The 17,901-nt window shown below is 37.7% G+C and overlaps 1 protein-coding gene across 3 annotated transcripts in view; it reads left to right on the forward strand.

Moving 5' to 3' along the window:
- The window catches only part of EFL1 (elongation factor like GTPase 1), an 82,654-nt gene that overhangs the window by 1,864 nt on the left and 62,889 nt on the right, over positions 1–17,901 (forward strand). For 2 of the 3 annotated variants that reach the window (XM_075431973.1, XM_075431974.1), the window contains exons 5-12: positions 1,339–1,472; positions 2,082–2,219; positions 3,079–3,293; positions 7,436–7,559; positions 8,446–8,525; positions 8,665–8,801; positions 9,596–9,718; positions 14,223–14,322. In XM_075431973.1, the coding sequence (XP_075288088.1) occupies positions 1,339–1,472; positions 2,082–2,219; positions 3,079–3,293; positions 7,436–7,559; positions 8,446–8,525; positions 8,665–8,801; positions 9,596–9,718; positions 14,223–14,322 (1,051 nt within the window). The remainder of the gene's footprint in view (positions 1–1,338; positions 1,473–2,081; positions 2,220–3,078; positions 3,294–7,435; positions 7,560–8,445; positions 8,526–8,664; positions 8,802–9,595; positions 9,719–14,222; positions 14,323–17,901) is intronic. The other variant, XM_075431975.1, reaches the window with a different exon arrangement.

Raw genomic sequence — 17,901 nt, forward strand, 5'->3', positions numbered from 1 at the left:
GTTGAGATCACTTTGTATGCAGCTTTTACTTTTGTGTCTTGCAGTGTTAGGCCATGATTCTGGCAAGACTTTGGCGTGTATTCAGCTGTTAGTCAGGATAATCAAGTTCCATCTCACGGTTAGGAGAACCGTCTTCAATCGTGTCTCTGAGTGGAGGCAATAGAATAGTTGCCTTTGTCTTTTTATTTTAGATCTGAATCTTTATATTTTCATCTTGAGTGTTGAGATATTGTTGCTTAAAGGCAAGACCTTCTTTCAAAAAACAAGAAATTTTAAATGAGTTTGTACTGTCTTATCTTTACTAGACATTTATGTCAAGGCATTTGTATAAATTGTTCAGAGGGCTTTTTATAGTGTAGTTACAATGTCATCTTCGTTATGACTACATGTTCCCCACCAGTCTTATCCTCAGCTGAGTGAATGAAAAACATGGAATACGTTACTAACAGGCTTGTGCAGAAGAAAGAATAGCTAACAGAAAAATTGTGTGAACAGAAAAGGCACCGCTAGTCATTCCATTTCAGCTACTGCTGATTATAAAAAGTGGTTGAAATCAACGGTCTTCCAGCTAAGTGTTGTAAACTGTGGCTGTTTTATTGTTGAATCTGAAATTACCTTACTTTTCATGGTTAGAACCTTTTATGTCTGTTGTTTTTCTGTTGTGTTGAAATTTAGACTCTAATACAACTTCTTACACAGGACAGTTGTTCGATCTTATTTGGATCATGGCTGATGATAAATGCTGTGAGTTCATCAAAAGTTGTCTGGAGTCTCTGCTAAGCAGAATTTTTGTGGGAAGTAGTGTAGAAAATACTGAAAACTTCTCCTGTATTGAGACGTTGAAAATATTTTAGTAATATGGAGTCAAAAGCGTGTTTTAAAAAAATCACAATGTTGAAATGAAGCATTTTATCAAAAATGTAGGGTTTATTTTTGTGATAGTCTGTCATGATTTATCTTTAAAATGCAGACTGTAATGCTTTTGATTAGTGTTTCAGCTAGTAATCTATTTGTAATGCTACTACAAACTTGTTCAGGGCTAGGGTTTTTATTTTTGGTTCGTTAGCTGGTGGTTTTTTGCTTTTAATTTTCCAAAGGTAACTGGGCATTGAAAGGTGAAGATTAGCATTAAGAGTGAAATTAAAATGAGTTTGGCACAAGCAAGTAGAAGTTATGCTGCTGACAGTCTTCCTGTCCTGCTGGAGTTTTTGTTAAGCGTAATGGTTACTGCAGATTTGGTCCTTAGAAATTAATAATAGCTTAAGCAGTATAACCGGGTGGCTGGAAGAAATATTTTTTAAAACTGCTCTGAAATATTAATTTATTGTTTGATCCTAGGTGATCAGGAGTATCTGATTAATTTAATAGACTCCCCAGGGCACGTGGATTTTTCTTCAGAAGTATCTACTGCTGTCCGACTCTGTGATGGTTGCATCATAGTGGTGGATGCTGTTGAAGGAGTCTGTCCACAGGTGAAATAAAGTGTATTAAATAGAGAAAGAGGGTACAGAAGACAAGAGTAAGCAAAGTCCTAAGTCTGTTATGTAGAAATAAAAGATAAGCAGGTTTAAGAAGAAAAGACAATGTACTCGAGATATGAAAGAGGGTAGTTAATTTCATAGTCATCTTGAAAAACTGAGCAACACTGGTGAGTGGGTGTAGTGATGTAGGATTGAAACAGTGAGTATGCAATTTTTCAGACAGTGGAATATTTATATAGAGAAGAAATAAAAGTCTTAAGGGAAATAATATTTTTAAATGTGCTTTGAGGGTATTGAAAGTGAAAAAATACACAAAATAACTTTGAAATTGCTTTTATTCATGGCTTACTTTTATAAAGTAGGGGTTTTTTTGTTGGTAGTGGTTTTGCCATGAAATTCTGCCATTCTGCAGGATTCCGTAATAACTAACGCTATGTACTATAGGAGTCAAATTTCTGGTTTGAATGTCAACCTGTCCTTTATTATATGTTTAATTAAATTTTAGAATTATATTGTAATTTTCTTTGACATTCCATTGCTTTTGTGGTATCAAGTTTTCTGTAATGGATTTTTTTTTTTTAACTATTTCCTTCTTAATAGACTCAAGCAGTTCTACGGCAAGCATGGCTCGAAAATATACGTCCAGTGTTGGTGATTAATAAAATTGATCGCTTGATTGTGGAGCTCAAGCTCACTCCTCAGGAAGCATACTTGCACCTTAAAAATATCTTAGAACAGGTATTCTTGCTATAATGTCATGTTCACACAGCAGATTTTGTGGAGGACTTTTTCTTCCCTCTGTTCTCCATTCTTGAATTGAGAGAGAGACACTGATTTTCACTGGCTTATAGCTGGAATAAATTTAGTGTAGCACAACCAGTTTTTTCTTACCTTGTGGGATCAAGAACTGTAAGATCTAGTCTTAATTTTTAACATTGAGATACATTTTATTTCCAGTTGGTTTTGAGGTTCCTTCAGAATGTCTGTGATAAAGAGTGTTAAATGCCTCTGGACAGGTCATCAGGAAAAGTCTTCATTTTTAGAAAGGATATACTGAATGTTTTGTTCTTCCTGTTAAATTGCTTAAGCTTGTTTGGAGGTAGACAAATAGTATCTTTAGGCTGCTCCTGATATTGATGGATTTATGCAGTGATAAAGTTAATTAATCTTTTAAGTTGTAAATTAAGTTGCTTTCAAACATTCCCCCTCCGAGCTTACATATAAGCACTTCTCTACCTGTTTTGCCTTTGCCTGCGTTTGTTATTTTTTGGCGGTAACATTCCTTGTTCTGAGAGACAAAGTATATTACACACGATGCTCTATATCTGATCCAATCCTAATGTGGCTGACTTTGTCTTGGAGAGTACCAGATGTTTAAGTCGCAATGCTAGTCTCATTACACTCCTGTTGTCTTCAGATGGACAAGATTAGATACACAAGGTCTGTGTTGCAAATTGCAAGATGAATCAGAGATGTGCTATCTTGTTAAGAAAAACCTTCTTTTTTATGTTTTGGAGGGTGGGGGGAATTGCATTTTAATTTTAAGGGCGGTGAAAGAGTGAACATCTTAAGAGTGTTTTTTACATCTCCTCTGTAGATCAATGCAGTCACTGGAGCACTCTTTACCTCTAAAGTCTTAGAAGAAAGAGCTGAGAAAGAAACAGAGAGTGAAAGTATTTCAGATGTTGCACCAGGAGATCAGATTTATGACTGGAGCACTGGATTGGAAGATACTGATGATTCACATCTTTATTTTTCACCAGACCACGGAAATGTAGTGTTTGCCAGTGCAATTGATGGCTGGGGTTTTGGGTAAGTCTGGGATTTAGTTACTGTCTTTTTTTAATTGAGTAGTGCAGTCAATTTTAAAGTATTTTCAGTTGTGTCATATTTCCAAATATGTTTTTTATATTCTTCTGTGATATGCAACTGTGTATAATCAGTTCTAATATATTATTGACACTGCACTGCTGAAAATACTACCAACTGTGTCCTCTATGTGACAGAGACCCTTGTTTTACTTACACAGCAGCTGCTGAGCCCACTGTAGTGCAGTATGAATTGCTGACTTTTCATAGGCTGTAATAGACTGGGCCAAAAACTGTGGCAGTACAGGAGCGGTTTCACAAGTAGACTGCGCCTCCCAGCTACAGGGATGGTGACGTTCGTAGCAAGCATAAGACAGGCAGCTGGCATCAGGGCAGCAGTGTCACCTGTCACCTAATATCTTTATATCTGTTTCGGCAGTTGCTAAAGAGCGTTGCAGGGGTGTTTAAGTAAACATAAGAATTTGGGGATAGAACAATTTACAGCAATCTAGAAAATTTCCGGATTTGAGTTTGTCATTAGTTCTATTTTTCAGTCCTGTTCTTAGTAGTTTCAAAGGGCGGCAGGCTAGTGTAAAGATACGTGTTCTGATTGCTTGCCACAAGGTGGAGTCATCGTCTTTAGCATGAAAATATAATGAAGAAGGTGCACTCAGTAATGCAGTGCATGTCTTTAGCATTGCAAAACCTTTAAAAAAATCAGCTCCAGGATTTTTAAGTCAAGACAAGCTCTTAAATAAGGTTCCATGTGTAGTTTGTAGTCTAAAACAAACATTTCTTATCACTGCAGAGGAAAAGGAAGATAAAATGGGTTATTTTAGTTTAATTATCTGCCGTGAATAGTAATGAGTTAGAAAAAGAAAAATCATAATGTAATAAGCAAAAGTGATATAAAGGACATTGAAAACAACTCTTCAAATTCTGACAAGTTGGAATATTCTTTCGTCTGAAAGAGATTTTTTCATAGAGGATGTACGTGAGAGGAGAGCATTTCTGAAGGCTAGAGGGGATTTTCTGATACCTTTGGTGATCTGCACATTAACACGCATCTTATCTGAAGTCCTCCGTTCCCATATGGTGCCCACAGTAACTCTTCTGTTTTATAGTGTGCAATAAAAGATTATTTTGATTTCTGGGGCCTGTGGCTTTCCTGTCTTGTAACTTTTCGTTGAAATGCTGTGGAAAATGGATTATGGTAGTAAACTGTTGTTATGCAGAGTATTTGGGATGCAACTCTAACGAGCTTGTTCAAGTTCAGAGTCAGAGTATGAACATTTTCTTTAGCGGATGTTGAAATGATTTAGAGCTATCTGCTATTTTTGTCCTGTAGGGAAAAAGACTGGTCACTTTGCAGCTTGCTTTTGTTTTGGATATTGTTAAAACCTGCGGAAGGGAATAAATGAAAACAAAAAGCTAAGTTTTCGTTTTGGGAAGTTCAAAGGTGGCCTAGGTTTAGTATTAGTATTCCAAGTATGCTGCTAGGGAATGCTAAACATTAAGAAAAATGTTTCTTAAAGAAAATAATTCAGTGGAGTACTTTGTTACAGTAAGTGGAATTATAAACTCAAAAGTATTTTAGAAGCAATTTCTTTAGCTCAAGCTACTTGATATTTGCAAGTGAATTATCAACTATTAAGATTTTGTAGGTTACAGAACTACATTCTGTAGTGGTCATAAACATCCTGTGATCACCTTTGTAAATGAGAAAACAAGCATGTTGTTCTTAAATGGTAGGTGAATATAATGGTTATTTTTGTAAAAGTGAGAGTTCAGATAGTTATCTTCCTTCATGATTTCTTTTCCTCTGATAATTTCTCTGCAGATAGAATTAAGTTTCATACAAATGTGGCAGAAAAGTAATTTGTTCATCCAGCTCAGAAATTTAGAAGAAAATACTTCAATTTGAAGTATTTGACACAGGACTTTACTGATGTACTTCCAGGTTGTGTGTCTCTTGTAGTAGCGTTGGTGTGTATATAGAGAGGGGGAGAAGAAAATTTCTCTGAAACAATGCTTAGGGCTTGAGAGTCTCCAGTTTGTTGTTCTTGGAGATAATAACTTGTGTTGATTTTCTTTTTTTAATTATTTTTCCCACAAAGCTTTTAGCACATGGTGTATGTTGGTAATTGCTATTTCTGCAGAGCAGAATGTGTGGTAGATAGTTAATGGTACATGCTAGGATAACGAGAATTGGAACCATAACTGGTCAAGCTTTAGTTGTTTCTTTGCATTTGCTGTGTACCTGCCACTTGAAATGTTTGTCAAGTGACTTGAACCTTACTTGTAGAATTTCTATAAGGCTTAAATCTAAATATTGGTTGTAATTTAGCTTCAAGTGAGGGGAGGGCCACATGTGACCTGTCCTTATTTTTGTGAGTGGTATATTGCTATATGAGGGAGGATTGATAGGTTTTCTGTTTATTCTTTGCCAATACTGTACTGATACAAGATGAACTTAAAAACTTAAAATGCTTTTTATTCAATATGATATTAAAAACCACGTTTGCTACGATTCCCCCAATTTTAATCCCCTTCTTTATATATTGAAACTTTTTAAAGTTTATATTCATTGAACTATCCATCTATCAGACTGTCTCAGCCAAAAACCTTTATGAATCCAGCTTAGGCAAGGGGTATTAGTATTCTGCTGCTGGGTCTGGATCAGGCTGTATATACATTACACAGTACACTAATTTGTGTTAATCTGTTCACTATCCCACAAAATGTGCCTACAGCTTGGACAAATGACAGGACTCCCATCTGCTAGTTTTCTGATTTGTACCTGTCCTAATTCTCCATTTTTCCCTCACATCCTGAATATGTTTTAATGTATTTGTTGCAGCTGAAGGAATATTCTTCGCTTTCTGATACTGTTTTCTTTCTTATGATGAACTGACAGGCCCTGGTTCTGACAAATCATATAATGTGGGGGCAAAAGGAACATTTTCCTTAATTAGTTTCAAGAGGTGCCTCTGGACTGCCAGCAGTACCGTGCAGTGAAATACAGATCACTGGAGCATTTTCTTAATCGGGGCAAGCCTTGACTGCTGTTATGTGGTTGTGGGTTCTGTTCCTGAAGGTATTAGGACTTGTTGTGGCAAAAAAGTTAAGCCATTAGGCAGTGCCAGCCTTATCCAGTGCAATTAGTACATATGCTTTTCTCATAATCCTCACTTGTTGAAAGAATGCCATAAATACATATGCAGGAGCTGCTAGGACAAGAATCTTGAAGGTTCTCTGCCTGTTCAGAATTTGGGGTAGTTTCTGGAAAAAAAAAATCTCCTTTCTGTTCTTAGTTCAGAACTCGTAGCTTATGTCTTGCTGACATGGGCAGGTCTTTTCTTAGGTGTGTAGAAATTTGAGAATTCTAGATTTCAAAGAACAGATTATCAAATATCATTGTACTGTAAATAGGATCGTTCTGATTGAAAACGTGTATTTTGGTTTCCATGTGCAAGGGAGCAAATATGTAGAAATTTTTTTCTGTTATTGATCACTCAGTATTTTCACAAGGAAACCATAGAATGGTCATGACTCCCTCTTCAGGTTGTAAGCAGCCTGCTTTTGTTAATTCATGGAGACTAGTGAACAACACAATTGGTTTTATAACACAATTTTGGCATTACAGTTTTTGTATTATTTTCTGGGTTTTACTCATTATTAAAGCAATGATTCAAACAACAAGCAGTGCTCTAAGCAGTTAATTTAAAGAATAATTCTGACCATCTGATGGCTCAAGTGTGGCTCAAAAGAATACTTGATTTTTAACTTGGAGTTTTCCAGTCACAGACCATAGTTAAATATTTAGAACTCCTGTATTATGCTTTTGAGTTTTTACTGAGGGGGTAGTACACAAATATTTATTTCAAATAAACAAGTTGAGCCTTAAAGCTGACTTGAAACAAAACAAAAACATACAAATACTGCTGACATTTTGGAGCTGTTATGACTAAATATTTTTACAGATGTAAATGTTAAACAATGTGAGCTAAAGTGATGGCAATTAGAAAAACGGGAGTAAAACAAGGTTTTTAGATTTGCATGTGATTTTCATGTAAGCTGTCCATTGCTTAGGCTGATAAGCACATGTAAACAACTTTTATCAAGATGCATTTTGTTTCCTTTCAGCATTGAGCATTTTGCCAAACTGTACAGCCAAAAGATTGGAATCAAACCTGCAGTACTTCTGAAGACTTTGTGGGGAGATTATTATCTAAATACAAAAGCAAAGAAGATAATGAAAGGTGATCAGGTAGGGAGGTTGTCAGAAATACTACCTGGTTTTATTTTTGTTTTGTTTTGGTTTTAATTCTGTTCCTCATTGTGTATTTTGAAAATTGACCTCAGTACCTTTTCACTTAACATCAGTGGAAGTGTAAAGTCACTAGGATAGCCTTATATCAGCCCTTGGAGAAGAGAACATTGCAAAATTGACCATTCAAAAGCTACATGAAGGAACTCTCATCTAACGGTGCTCACAGTTGCTCTTAAATGTCTCTGTTCACAAAATAAGGGCCATTCATTCCAGCTTCAAGGATTCCACATAGAGTGAACCACAAGATGAATGGAAGACTAACAATGTAGAAACCAGAGTAGTGAGTGGGTCTCTGTCTTGAAGAGTCCTTCAGCAGCTGAGGATTTAGAGTATTCATGTTTAGCTTAGGATTTAGGATTTAGAAAATGTGTTTTGCCTTAGTGAGATCCCACTGAATGCTAGACCGGAAACACTGGCCTGAAAACTGTGCTTCTCTTGCATTAAGCGTTTGCACCACTGAAAGTTAAGAGGGGAGAAAGGAGTTTTCCCTATTTTCATTTAATAATGATTTTTTTCTGTCTTTTTTGAGGTGAGGATTAGTAGTTACAAAAAAAGGTGATAGCCAGGCTCGAGGAAGACATGTTCCATATTTAGGGCAATTGAAACCCTTGTCCTTCACTTTAAAATTTCATGTTTATTTTCTTATACCATTCCTGTAAGACAGACTGTTGAAGTAGTGATCTTGTGTAGAAACAAGTGACTGTCTTGATTTTGAATAAAGCTTTTACATGCTCCTTATGAAAATGGTCAGTTAAAAGTGCAATCTTAAGCCTACTGTAAAATTGAGGAATTGCTGGTAATTAGCTGTATGTTTCTATTCTAGCAGTCAAAAGGAAAGAAACCTTTGTTTGTGCAGTTGGTGCTGGACAACATATGGAGTCTATATGAAGCAGTTATGAAAAGGTGAGACCTATAAAGTTTTTGTGGAATCTCTTTGCATGTGCCGTGGTGACTTTTGAAATACTCAGACAAGAAATGTAGTAGATGCTTGTTATGTGTTGCTACTGTGGTTTTTTTTATCTATTTATTATTTTTCTTACAGAGACAAAGAAAAAATTGAAAAGATAGTCACCTCTTTGGGATTGAAAATTGGTGCACGGGAGGCACGGCATGGAGATCCAAAAGTTCATCTTAATGCCATTTGTAGCCAATGGCTGCCAATATCTGATGCAGTCCTCGGTATCCTTAAGGAAGATACTCTCTTTGCTCTATCGGCAGTTCTCAGATTTCAAATAGCGCTCACGTATTTCAGTGTGTGATTCGGTAGGATTGGGTCTCTTTCTTCATGCCTGTGCCTATGCTAGCTGGATGTATTTTCTCACTTGTAATATTAAGTTACCTATCTACGATTAGTCTTACATTACTACCAACTTTGTGCTTTTGCATGCATCCTTTTGTTAGGAAAATAAGTTATGAAACTTGAGGTAGTTTAACAATACATTTTCATTATGTAATTTATGTGTGATTTTAGTGTTTTTCCTGAAGGAGAAGCCAATCTCCTTTTCAGAATAGTATCTTAGCTCTTCTGTCCATGAGTTTCTGTAGGCATCTGGTGTTGTTTTAGGTGTATACATTCTTAATCCAAGATCAGCCTTTGCTGTTTGTCTGCTATGTAGGTGGTCTTCTCATCATTTATAATAATACATATTATATTGTAGTAGGTATGCACAACTTATCGATCTATAAATACTAATTAGTTCTAAAATCTTGCCCCAGTTGTGCTGTTCTTAGTATCCTAGTTGCGCATCGCGTGAGCCACCCCTACTTAACTATCCAGTCTACCCTTGGATAAATGCCAGAAATTGTTGCTGACTTCAGAGGGAGCTGTATGCATTGGATTTTTTGCTATCTGTTGTTGCTGGCAGTTAGTGTATAAGATTGATTTAAAGAAACAAACATTGAAAGCATTTGCCTTCCTTTTATTTGCAATCAGTAATGAAATATAAATATATATCCTTAGCGATGTGTTTTAGCCATGGTGTGTAATAAACTTCCAAGTCCTCTTGACATCACTGCAGAGAGAGTGGAAAAGCTGATGTGTGTTGGAGCTAGAACATTTGATTCTTTGCCACCAGAAACTCAGGAACTGAAAAGTGGTGAGTAGTAGTAGCTCTGTTGATGTTTGTCAGTGACGTGTAATAGTATTATGTCTTCTTTTTATGACCATATGTTTTTTTTCAATTCATGGTTTTTAGACAATTCAAGCTGCAGTTGATATAAAGTCTAAGACTCTGAAACTGGGAATTTTGGAAGGATAGGAGGTTAATATTTGTTTTTAGTTTTAAACTGTAGATATTATCTTATAATTGAGAATTTAGTATTTTACCAACTTCTGTATTACAGAGGTTTGAATTTGGATTTCATGTTTATAAGTATATTGATTAACTGGGCAAAGTTTTTGGTAATTTAAGATAAAAAACATTTTCTGTTGAATTTATTGCTAGGTAGCTTGTGTACTGAAGTTAGTAAGATGTAGTTTAGCTGTTACAACAAACATTAAGTATTTCTTTAGCATTTCCGTAGCTCAAGGTATAACTTGATACTTTAGTCATTTTGTAATATTCCAGAATGATAAAAGATTAGCAAATAAAACCAAGAGCCAAAAGACTCCCAAGGCAACAAATATATTTTGTTACTCACAGTGCTAAATGAAGATATTAATTTTTTATTTATTTTGAAGTTAGTTTAAGTTTTGCCATTGACTTCAATGAGATCACGACTTCATGTCCAGTTTTGGCAGAGTTTCCAGCTTTAACTAGAGTTCCTCCTCAAGAAGGGTTTAGTAGTATGTTCTGATGCTGTTGCATTGGACATTGGGATGTCTACATGCAAAAGTTAGCTAGAGGAAGTGTCATAATCACCAAGTCCTGTGCTATAAAACTGCAATAGGGACTGGAAAGACTTAACTTCAATGATTTGACTTTGCTATAGGCAGTAATAAAACTAAACAGAATCACAGAATCACAGAATGGTCGGGGTTGGAAGGGACCTCTGTGGGTCATCTAGTCCAACCCCCCTGCCGAAGCAGGGTCACCTACAGCAGGCTGCACAGGACCTTGTCCAGGCGGGTCTTGAATAACTCCAGAGAAGGAGTCTCTACAACCTCCCTGGGCAGCCTGTTCCAGTGCTCCGTCACCCTCAGAGGGAAGAAGTTCTTCCTCATGTTCAGACGGAACTTCCTGTGCTTCAAGTTCATGCCCATTGCCCCTTGTCCTGTCACTGGGCACTACTGAAGAGAGTCTGGCCCCATCCTCCTGACACCCACCCTTCAGATATTTATAAGCATTTATTAGGTCCCCTCTCAGCCTTCTCTTCTTCAGGCTGAACAAACCCAGCTCCCTCAGCCTCTCCTCGTAGGGGAGATGTTCCAGTCCCCTCATCATCCTTGTAGCCGTCCGCTGGACTCTCTCCAGTAGCTCTTCATCTTTCTTGAACTGCGGAGCCCAGAACTGGACACAGTACTCCAGATGAGGCCTCACCAGGGCAGTGTAGAGGGGGAGGAGAACCTCCCTCGACCTGCTGGCCACACTCTTCTTGATGCACCCCAGGATCACATTGGCCTTCTTGGCAGCCAGGGCACACTGCTGGCTCATGGTCAACCTGTCGTCCAACCAGGACACCCAGGTCCCTCTCCACAGAGCTGCTCTCCAGCAGGTCCGCCCCAAGCCTGTACTGATGCATGGGATTGTTCCTCCCCAGGTGTAGGACCCTGCATTTGCCTTTGTTGAACCTCATCAGGTTCCTCTCTGCCCAACTCTCCAGCCTGTCCAGGTCACGCTGAATGGCAGCACAGCCTTCCGGTGTGTCTACCACACCTCCCATTTTGGTGTCATCAGCAAACTTGCTGAGTGTACATTCTAACTCTTCATCCCGGTTGTTGATGAAGAAGTTAAACAAGACTGGGCCCAGTACTGACCCCTGAGGGACACCACTAGTTACCAGCCTCCAACTAGACTCAGCGCCGCTGATGACAACCCTCTGAGTTCTGCCATTCAGCCAGTTTTCAATCCACTTCACCGACCACTCATCCAGGCCACACTTCCTGAGCTTCCCTAGGAGGATATTATGGGAGACTGTGTCGAAAGCCTTGCTGAAGTCTTGGTGTACAGGATGCAAGAGAGCTCATAAGATGCTCTTACTCCTTTTTTTATCTTTGAATTATTTATAAACATAAACTCTGTGTTCATGTATGTCCTTCATAAAAATTGTTGTGCCTTGGAAAGGAGAACTTCTGCTGAGTTTGTTTTCGTGAAAGACAGATGAGAACTGCTGAAGCTGAACTAAATATTTAGTGGAACTGAAAATCAAAGTTGCAACTGATGATATGGATGTAATGCTCATTGGTGAGCAAAGCTCGTATTTCTCCACATGTATGTGGTAATCTGCTGTGTGGAGAAGGAAGTTCTATATAAAATCAAGTGATGCTTTCCCCCCAGATTTGGTAGTCTCAAAAAGAATGTTCCCAAATGATCTTTTCAGATAGGTTTGTAGGTGACAAATAGGCCTTACATGTATGATCTTATTGTTCTGCAAGCATTCTTTCTAACTGAACAGAATATAACACAATGCCGTTTTGTTGTAAGGTGTAAAAGTTCTCTGACATTTCAAGAAGTACTTTAGTAAAAATTACAAGAAGATACCATGCTTAAGCTAGTGACAAGAAAAACCATTTCTTAACTTTGTGTGTGTAGTGAAAGGTGTTTATAGAACAATATTTTGAAGAGAGCTTCGAGAAATCTAAAGGGATGAGATATCAAATGTGAGTGTAAGCAAGTTTGCTGACGACACAAAACTGGGAGGAGTGGTAGATACACCAGAAGGCTATGCTGCCATTCAGCGTGACTTGGACAGGCTGGAAAGTTGGGCAGAGAGGAACCTGATGTGGTTCAACAAGGGCAAGTGCAGGGTCCTGCACCTGGGGAGGAACAATCCCATGCATCAGTACAGGCTTGGGGCGGACCTGCTGGAGAGCAGCTCTGTGGAGAGGGACCTGGGTGTCCTGGTTGGACGACAGGTTGACCATGAGCCAGCAGTGTGCCCTGGCTGCCAAGAAGGCCAATGTGATCCTGGGGTGCATCAATTAGAGTGTGGCCAGCAGGTCGAGGGAGGTTCTCCTCCCCCTCTACACTGCCCTGGTGAGGCCTCATCTGGAGTACTGTGTCCAGTTCTGGGCTCCGCAGTTCAAGAAAGATGAGGAGCTACTGGACAGAGTCTAGCGGAGGATTACGAGGATGATGAGGGGACTGGAGCATCTCTCCTATGAGGAGAAGCTGAGGGAGCTGGGCTTGTTCAGCCTGAAGAAGAGAAGGCTGAGAGGGGACCTAATAAATGCTTATAAATATCTGAAGGGTGGGTGTCAGGAGGATGGGGCCAGACTCTCTTCAGTAGTGCCCAGCGACAGGACAAGGGGCAACGGGCATGAACTGAAGCATAGGAAGTTCCGTCTGAACATGAGGAAGAACTTCTTCCCTCTGAGGGTGACGGAGCCCTGGAACAGGCTGCCCGGGGAGGTTGTGGAGTCTCCTTCTCTGGAGATATTCAAGACCCGCCTGGACAAGGTCCTGTGCAGCCTACTGTAGGTGACCATGCTTCGGCAGGGGGGTTGGACTAGATGACCCACAGAGGTCCTTTCCAACCCCGAACATTCTGTGATTCTGTGAAGATGAGATGTGAATGTCAAATTGGCAGGCTGTTACAAGTTGCTGCCTGGTGGTGAGGCAACTGATATTTGCATGCTGTACTTAACATTTACAAACATTTTATTTGCCAAACACTGTTCAATACTGTATCAGTATAAGTTAATTAGAAGAAATTTGCCTCTGTAAACTCAGATCTTACTGCTCTTGGTTATAGAAAAATAGCGTACTTCACATTTAGTGAATATCTTGCTAATTTTTAGTAGTAGTCTTGCACTTTGTTTGCCTTAATACTTTACAATAAAGTATTTTCATGCATCATATAAAATGGAGAAATGTAGGAGAAGTTGATTTATTTTCTATGTTAGTAGTTTTGAATGGTATTGTGTCTGTTTTGGATTTGATAATGTGTTCCAAGTTGGATGAAAAAAATAATTTATGGGAATTTCCTTAGTATTGAATGAGTTTTGTGTGGATCTTTCATTCTTCGAGGAATATTCATTCTTGCATTTAATTTGTTACGATTTTGTAAAGACATGAGCACCTGGACATTTGGAGGACTTCCCTCCTTTCAAACTAAAGGAGGAGAATACTTTGATGTACTGAATAAATGGCTTGATCTTAATGCTAAGCTGATCTTTCTTTTTCATTTTAATCCAAACCAGCCTATAACTCAAGTTTAAATATCAATATGTTTAGTTGGAATATATGTAGTTTGTTATGAAGAGTTCTATTTTTACAGTTTTGCTCATTTTATTTTATTGTGAAACAGACTTGAAGATATGGGCAGTGTTATCAAACGATTAGGCTAGAGTAATTTTCAGCTTTTCCTGTTAGTCCTTAACATATTATCCATTGAAATAGGAAATAAACAGTAAGTCCTATACAATTCATGGAGAGCCGTAATTTTGTCCATACTGTTGGGAAAAAACTGTGCAAATAACTTTCTTCTATGTTTTTTCAGCTTTTATGAAATGCAGTAATGAAGGAACAGCCCCAGTTATTGTCTTTGTTTCTAAAATGTTTGCTGTTGATGCGAAGGCATTACCACACAATAAACCAAGGTAAGAAAATGTAACATTTGACTTTCTGATCTACATTAGATAGGTGGGAAAAAAAGGTGTGTTGCAAGCGTGGGTGTAAATTGTTTTCAACCTGAGAAAACAATTCACTAAGTCTTGAGATGCATTAAAATCTTTTCAGCAAGTAGAGATTTTCTGAAGGAGTTCAAGAGATGATTTGTTTAATCATAGCAGTTTTAGAAGATTTAGCTGAGAACTATGAAAATTGAGAATTAAACAAATCGTTTGTTGGAGAAGAGTACTTTTGTCCAAATATATCATCGTAATGCATACGTTGTATGCTGTTTCAGGATGTTTGGTTGAAAATATGCTAGAGTTGTAATGCTTTCTTAGTTTTTCAGTAAGGTTATAGTGGTGTGATCAAAACAGCTTGCGTTTGTACCAAGAAACACTTCCCATCAAATCTGGCATAAGAGCTATGTGATCATCCAGTCCATTGCAAGTGCAAAATAAAATGGGTTAATTAAAGTAGTCTAAACCTTGACTAACTTTTTGCAGTGAACTGAAAAGCATTAATGCACTTCAAAAGATTTTCTTCTGGGAGTTTTGGAAGTTTTTTTTGTTACAGCTTTTTATTTTTTAATGACCATCTTATTTTCTTTAAGAGGTAATTGTTTCTTGATTTTTGTTTTCCTGACATACTTAAGTGGACTACTTTTAGCTGAAGCCATCTGCTTTTTTACAGAAGAAATGTACTTTTCTGATGAGTTTATAAGAATCGGGTTCATCTTAACCTTTCATCCCTCTAAACCTCTGGAACATTTTCAGTAGTCAACTTCTGTATCAACTGGCTATTTGATGTTTTTCGGGGGTTGTCACTGTACAGTGAAGTCATACAGAAAATGTGAATCTTTCTACTAAATTAGACTGATAGTGACTGTTAAATATGATACTATTGCCGTAGTAATATGTGAAAGCTTTACTGCTATCTCAGGTTTTTCACACGCTTCCTAGATTTACTGTAATGTTTTCTTACCACACTTACCTACAAATCTTCCACCAAAAATCTTTCTTGCAGTACGTTTGAATTCAGGGAAAAGATGCATTGCACTTACAGATTGACCAGACACTAGATGGTGCAGCTTTACTTTGAGTTTTGTTCTTAAATGTATCTGAAACAAGAGTTCTTGCTCAGGTACTGGTGTAGTACAGCAGTGCCATTCCTGCTTTGTCTTCTTTCCTGGATCTATGCTTTAGTTATCAGAGAAAACTACACTGAGGCCATCAATTTCTGGCTGTTCTATCACTGATAACGACCTGTTCTTTTATTTGTTGAGAGGATCGAGGTCCTTCGATGTAAGGAGGATGTAACATAGAGGCAAAGGTGGCTCTTGCACGCGCCAAACACAGAAAGTCTTGGACATATTTTCAATATTTTAGTCAAGATTGAAAAAAAGGAAAGCTAGCTACTGAAAGTTCTGTTTTGTGCCTGCAACGTGGGATTTCAAGCGAAAGACTGCTTATGAGAGATTCTGACTTTCCCAAGACAATGGATATAGTTCTTATCTGTTTTCATTCTGTGTCATTTGCTTATGAGCACTCTGCCACATGGATAAGTTCTCCTTCCCTGTCTCCTCTGATACCCATGTTACATTTTTCTTGGTAGACTTTTTTTCTGTTTTCCTTTAGTCATCCCCCTTCAGGAAGGGAGCTATTTCATGTGTGTGGTTATATGCTTTTATTCTTTTAAAAGAGAGAAAAAGTTCCCTAAACAGACAAACCGATATTTTGAAGAAATTTGCCATGTGTTGTCATTCATAATACACATATGACCAGCTCTTTCTTTTTTTTTTTTTTTTTGGCAAATGATGCATTGACTACAGAAGCTTATGCGTTGTGACTTGTTGGTTGTATTTTCTCCTTAGATAAAAAAATAGGCTCCTTTCAATTTTGTTGGTTTTCAGAATGCAAATACGATTGCATTTTTGCATTCTGATACATATTGTGTAAAAAAAGTCTGTAATTCTGATCATTGATCTCAAGATGTTTGCTGAGTGAAGAATTGCAGTTGACTGATCATCCACATAATGCAGAGCTGGTCCAAAGGTGCGAACAAAATTTAGATGATTAGGTTTTCTGAGATAATATTGCAGGAGAGTGAGGACTGCACTGGAATTGTTTCTGCAAGACTTGAGGCATATTAGTGATGACGGTAGACATTATGTCCTTTCTCCCGGTTCATTCAGTAAATTGAAAATTGTAGCGTCTTGCTCCGTAGTTTGTGTGAGAAGTATTATTCAATTAGTTGCTAGTTGGCTAGTATTAAAATGAAATCACATGACTGTTTTTCATTGAGATAACCAGTCATTACAGCACCAAGTAATTTTGCTGATTGGGTAGTATTAACAACTTTGTTTTGAAGTGACAGTTGGATTCCTTTTTTTGAAAAATAGTAATATGGCTAAATGCGCATTTCTTGATATTTTAATTGTTAAGATTCTACAGGTAAGCAGTTCTTGAAGAAATCAGAAAAGGAGGTTAGTCTTAAAGAGAAAGAAAGGCTATCTCCATGAAACAAAATATGAGTGTTTCAAAACACAGCATTGTGTAAAAGTGGTTCCTAAACACGTTTTGAATTATAGTGGCCACTGTGTGCTATTTACAGTTACACAGTGAAAATTGTGCGTAGTAGAATTGAGTGGTGGCTGTGTAGAATGTGGGAGATCCAGGATTTAATCTGGTATTCCATGAGGATGCTCCATAAGAATGCCTGAACATAGTGAGGAATACAGAATGTGTACACTATGTTAGTTAACCGTGGTTTCATGTTTACTAATTTAAGAACATAAATTCATGTTTTATGTTCCATTTACATGTTAATTTTGAGGAGCTGTAACTGTGTTCTTGTGTATTCTGTTTGACCGCTGGACCTATCTGCTGGATTATTTACATTCCTGGGGGGGCGGGCAGGGGAGAGAGTGTTTTTAAGCGTGTGAAAGCACATTAAAAAGCTGAGATTTTTCTCTTAAATGATTTTTTTTTGGGGGGGGGAGGGGGGGGCAAGCAAGACTTACACTCTTCTACTACCAGAGGGGAAAAAAAGTAGATCCATTCTACCACTGTCTTTTTCTTTCCTTTTTTAAGGTAGTACTGGGTAATGTTACGGTTTTGTAAATTTCTTGGAAGCTGCAAATTGACTTTGCAGTTTTTATAGTTTGCCTTATTTCTGCCATCTGCTTGTAATACTTTTAAGCATAGGTTGGGAAAAGCAAAAAGGTCTTCTGAATCCATGGTGTACAGTAAATGATAATGAAGATTGGATTTTTAATTAAAACAACCTCCTTTGAGACTGTTGTTGGCAACTAATATCTCCTAGACGGTGACTCTAAAAATTAATAGATTCTATACTAAAACTGCGATGGTTTTGCTTAAATAATAAAACTTGTCAGCTGTGACACACTAGAGTACATGGGAAAGTAATTTATGGTCAGGTTACAATAGGCTGGCAGCTTCTATTTATCTTTTTTTGGAAAGATTTGAAATTTGACTTTTATCTGGTACCAGTATGTCCCTTAGTTTTTTTATCAGGTTTTCTAAAGAAACGAGAACTGTGCAAATATG

Source organism: Opisthocomus hoazin, chromosome 10, assembly GCF_030867145.1.
Source record: "Opisthocomus hoazin isolate bOpiHoa1 chromosome 10, bOpiHoa1.hap1, whole genome shotgun sequence".
NCBI classification, from domain to species: Eukaryota; Metazoa; Chordata; class Aves; order Opisthocomiformes; family Opisthocomidae; genus Opisthocomus; species Opisthocomus hoazin.